At 36.4% G+C, this 5,049-nt stretch overlaps 1 protein-coding gene across 1 annotated transcript in view; it reads right to left on the reverse strand.

Annotated features, from left to right (window-relative positions):
* Nucleotides 1-1,389, reverse strand: part of LOC124391209 (protein MLP1-like) — a 28,487-nt gene extending 27,098 nt beyond the window's left edge. The window contains exon 1 of the mRNA XM_046857628.1: nt 1,154-1,389. Within this exon, the coding sequence (XP_046713584.1) occupies nt 1,154-1,322 (169 nt within the window). The 5' untranslated portion in view covers nt 1,323-1,389. The remainder of the gene's footprint in view (nt 1-1,153) is intronic.
* Nucleotides 1,390-5,049: the final 3,660 nt, after the last annotated feature.

The following is a 5,049-nucleotide window of genomic DNA, read 5'->3' on the forward strand; positions in this document are numbered from 1 at the left end:
CACTGGACCGCAAGCAACTTGGATTCTGTGCATCTCCTCTCTTCTTCCAGACTCTTGAATCTGCTTTATCTCACCTTTTTCTACCACATTATTTCCTTTCATTCAAATTTCCATTAATGTGCTTGGATACAGTACTTTGTGAACAGCAGCCTCTTTAGTGATGACCTTTTGTGTCTTACAATCCATGTTCAGGATGTCAATGATTATTTTCTGGACAACTGTCAAGTCAGCAGTCTTCCCACATGATTGTGTGCCACTATTGGAAGGATCAGGAAACTTTTGCAGGTGTTTGGATTTAATAAGCTGATTAGAGTGTGACACCACAAGTCTCCAATATTTAACTTTTTCACAATATTCTTTTGGGTTTTCATTAGCTGTCATTCATAATCATTAAAATTAAAAGAAATAAACACCTGAAATACACCAGTCTGTGTATGATGAATCTATACAAGTTTCACTTTTTGTATTGAATTACTAAATAAATAAACTTTTTAATGATATTCTAATATTTAAAAAATATCGCACTCTCTATTGTGAAAATTATATGTATGTATACCTAAATAATTGTGTGAGTAAAAAAAAAAAAACGCAAAAAATGCCTTTAGAACAGTTAACTTAACATTAACACACAATTAGCATATTGTTTATCTGTGAATTTACTAAATGAGCACTGTGCTACATCCGAACTGACCCCAGTGTATTTTTTGTATAATCAATTTCTATTCTGTTCTTAAGTGTCTTAATTAATTTTAAATAAAATTTTAAACCTTTTTTCAAATCCTTGTTTTGTTTTGTCATTGAACCTGAGAAAAACTTATATAATAACCATAATGGCGCAGTCTTCATGCTACAATAATAATGATAAAAGCAAAGTTTTTCACTGTTGGACATATCTTTATAAGTACAATTTGACTGTATTATTTGTGTCCCCTTCAAAACTCGCTCATAAGAAATTTTATATTTATTGTCCCCCTACTGTTAAATGAAATTTTCGCCCATGTATATACATCGGTGCATCTTTAAAATCTGACTAAAGCCCCTTGGTATCTGCAGGACTGAATAACTCATTTCTACTCAGATGATTAGTTTGAAAAGAGAGAAGTAAAATCAGCTCTACATGGGTTGCTACACCAGCACTGAGAGATAGTTGTACCTGCTTCGGGTGGAGTTTTGTCCTGTGGGTCCGCTGTTGGTTTCTTTCCATCGCCCCGTTTAAACAAATAGCAGAAAATACATGCCGAGGCTGCAGTTACTCCCGTAAACAGCAGAGGACGTAGTGGAAGATCCGCTATTGCAGCACCGAATGGTTCCATCAACTTCATTTTCTCTCTTGAACGCTGTTAAGCACCTGAACCGCACGAAGTCCAGCAATGGTCTGCCGCGCCGCGTCCTCTGTCACTAAGATACATCCAACACGTCATAGAGACACAGAGATCTGAGATCACCTCTGATAAGCACACTATGGATGATAGCGAGCGTCCTCTTCTATTCTAATTACAAAATGGCAGTGTTCAACTGACAAAAGTATTATATTTTACGAATGCACTTGATCTTTAAAGATAAAAATAAGTACAGTAAAATTATATTAATATGAATGTTTAAAAAAAAAAAAACGTTAGATGTCTGAAATGACTAGGCAATAACAAATGATCAGTTTTTAGAGTGTAAAAAAGTGTATGAGTTACATATGAGCTAGTTGTGAAGTGCATACATTTAACAATAATTAATAGAATACATTTATATTCTTCCAAATAGTTGTCATTTGTTTCATAACCTTGCTGTTCATCACTCTGCCATTTGTTATATTGAATTGTAAATTCAAAACTAAAAGGTTCCTGTTGTTGTTTTTCCATTTAATATTATTCATAATGTCTCAATGCCATTTTATATGTAACGGTAATGATTTTTTCAGATACAATTTACATTCCGACGTTGATATAATTTATAAATTGAATTTTATATGATGAGTTCTGCCTAGTCCAATCAGCATTAGACTGGATTAGCAAAAATTAAGCAGGCAAAACACAAGCTGTATCTTAATATCTCCATACTTTTAGCACGTGAGTCTTTTCTACGACACCTCTTTACATCCATTAACATGTATATACCACCTAGTGCACATAAATCGTAATAGCAATTCAATAATCAGAGAACACAACCAGCACATCGAGTTCTGCAGTGGCAAGAGAAAAGTTTATTTACTTAGACCTTGAAATTATTGACCATACAGACACCTGTTTGTGATCGAGGGCATATTTTGTCGTCTTAGGTTGTGGGTTTTATAATGAACGCTCAAATCGTAAAATTTTTTCTTTCATGCTAAATAATGGTGTCCCCCGAGTAGAGAATTGGAAAAATAATTTTTGTATGATTAAAAATGATTACTAGTCGTAAACTAGCAGCAAACTACTAGACACATCACACCAAATATTGATTTAATTTAAATAATAGTTAAAAAAGGGCCAAAACCAAATTTACTGAGAGTGTAGAAAAGAAAATCACAGTTCACTTTATCAAACGCTTGTTCAGCGTCGCGGGAAATAATTGTTTTCAGTGGCAGATAGAGATAAGATATATAAAACATTCAACAGACACCTAGTATTAAAAAAAGAATATCTGTTATTTATGAAGCCTGTTTGGTCAGGTGATATAACACAAGGCTTTTTGCTAAAATCTTTGTATCTTTGCACGAAATTGGATGATATTAAATGCAGTCAAGAGGGTTCTTTTTCTTTTTTAAGATTAAGGAGATGACTGCTTGGCGCATAGTTGGAAGTAACGACCAGAGGAAAAACTTTCTTGGAAAACTGATGCCAACAGTGGAGCTTTAAAAGTTTTAAAAAAATTCTAAAGGACATTCGTCTGTTCCAGGTGATTTACCGGATTTCATACTACTAATTGCTACGCCACTCTCACCGCTGCGGCCCGGGTTCTATCCCCGGTCAGGGAACCAACCCCAGCCACTCACAGTGCCGGTCCCAAGCCCGGATAAATAGGGAGGGTTGCGTTAGGAAGGGCACCCAGCGTAAAAACGTGCCAAATCAAACATGCGGATGATCCGCTGTGGCGACCCCTTTTCGGGAGAAGCCGAAAGAAAGTTTATACTTCTAATTGCTAAGACTATTTCTGTATCGAATATAGACTCATACAATTGAGATTCAGTATCTACATTGTAGAAATACATGCATTTATAAAAAAAAGGCCTCTAATGTTAAAGTGTCAGCAGATGAAGGAACATCTGCTGTCCGGTCTGTGGCCATCTGGCCGTTTTTCTCACGCCTTGTATTTAAAGAAAAACAAGACTTTAGCTCTGGCCCAAATGATCTTACTGGCTCCTTAGCCCCTGTGATGATTCTTGCCACTCTGTCTGCTCTGGATACCTGCTCCTGTTCCTGAACCTGATCCTGACCCCTGTTCTGCTCTGGTTTTGAACCCTGGCCTGGTTTTTGGTTTGTGTTTTGTATATTGTTCTGTTTGCCGGCTTTGGATTTTTAGGTCGTTTTTTGGCTTTGGTTCTGTCTTCCCTGCCTTACCCTGCTGCCTGTGTTTAGACACTGTTTATTGGACTTTGTTTTTGCCTTTGCCCCATTACCCTTTCTGCTGCCCCATTAAAGCCTGTTTTCTCTTTACTTTGTCACATCCTGCATTTGGGTCTTCAATCACTCGCGTTCTGACAGAATAATCTGACCTTGCATCGTGTCCCGTGATCTCTGACACGTTTAGTCGATCGTTGCCACAACAGATTGGCCAAAAGTTTAGATTTTTTTCCCCCCTGTGCTAATAAAATGAGGAGCGTGATTGAAAAACCAAATACTGTGCTTGTCTTGTCAGGATTAAATTATATTCTGCTTTTAATAATTGGAGTTGTTTAAGTATAATTGATGTAGGTGACACACTGCATACTAAATCCAATTCCTTTATTTTATCTGCTAGATTTGCAAGTTGTTCTGTGGTCTCCTTATTTTGTTTTGCACAAAATAAAATAATCTGCCCCCTTTAGATATGCCTTTATGGATTCCCAGATTGTTAAGGATGACATTACTGGTGTTTGGTTGGCGTTTAAAATAAACTCTATCGCTGATCTTATGAAACCCACAAACTTTTTCATCTGAAAGAAGTGAGGAAATAAATCTCCAAGGTCGATAGATAGCTGCAGCACCGGGGATATGGATTGACAAAGTCAGTGGGAAATGGTCTGATATCACTATGGCTTTATTAGCAGAATCTGTTACGAGGGGAAAAAAATCTTTTTATCTAAAAAAATAAATAATCTATGCGTGAAAAAGTTTTGTCTACTGGAGAATAAAATTAGTATTTTCTTGTAGTAGTATTTTGGAAACTCAAAACGTCTGCTAATCCATAAGCCTCAAATAAACTTTTTATAACTTTTGCTGATTTGGAGGTAGGCATTTTTCTAGGGGAACTTCGATCTAAAACGCTGGAAAAAACGCAATTTATATTACCACCTACGATAAGGTGGTGGGTTGCCATATTTGGGATCCAGGATAGGAAGTTAATAAAATTAAAAAAAAAAAACATCATCCCAATTGGGTGCGTAAACATTGGCCAGAATAAGTGGGAGCCCGTATACTTGCCTGGCCAGCAGCATACAGTTGTTGCTACAAATAGTAGGTTTTTATGAATCGCAGCACCTCCGCCTTTGAGTGGAAGTTGAAGTGATGCAATTGTCTGATCCACCTCCCTTAATTTAAACTTGTCACAGGTGTGCAAATGAGTCTCTTGAAGAAATGCAACATTAGCTTTGAGGTGTTGCAAATGAACAAGGACTTTTTTCCTTTTCACAGGATGGCAAAAGAGTTTTAACATTCTAATAAAATTCAACTAAATAACTAATACAATTAATAAAAGATCCATTATCCTGTCTAGTAAAAAACACCCATCTTTGTCATGAAGAGTTACTAGTAAATGTGAAGCTCCAAATTCCCAAAAAGTAGAATGGAGCCACACAAAAAAAGACCCCAAACCAAAAAGGAGTATAGAAAAATTCCTGCTGACTAGTATGAGCCCTACCTCTATCACCCATTTTAA

This window comes from Silurus meridionalis, chromosome 9, assembly GCF_014805685.1.
Source record: "Silurus meridionalis isolate SWU-2019-XX chromosome 9, ASM1480568v1, whole genome shotgun sequence".
In the NCBI taxonomy this organism is placed as follows: Eukaryota; Metazoa; Chordata; class Actinopteri; order Siluriformes; family Siluridae; genus Silurus; species Silurus meridionalis.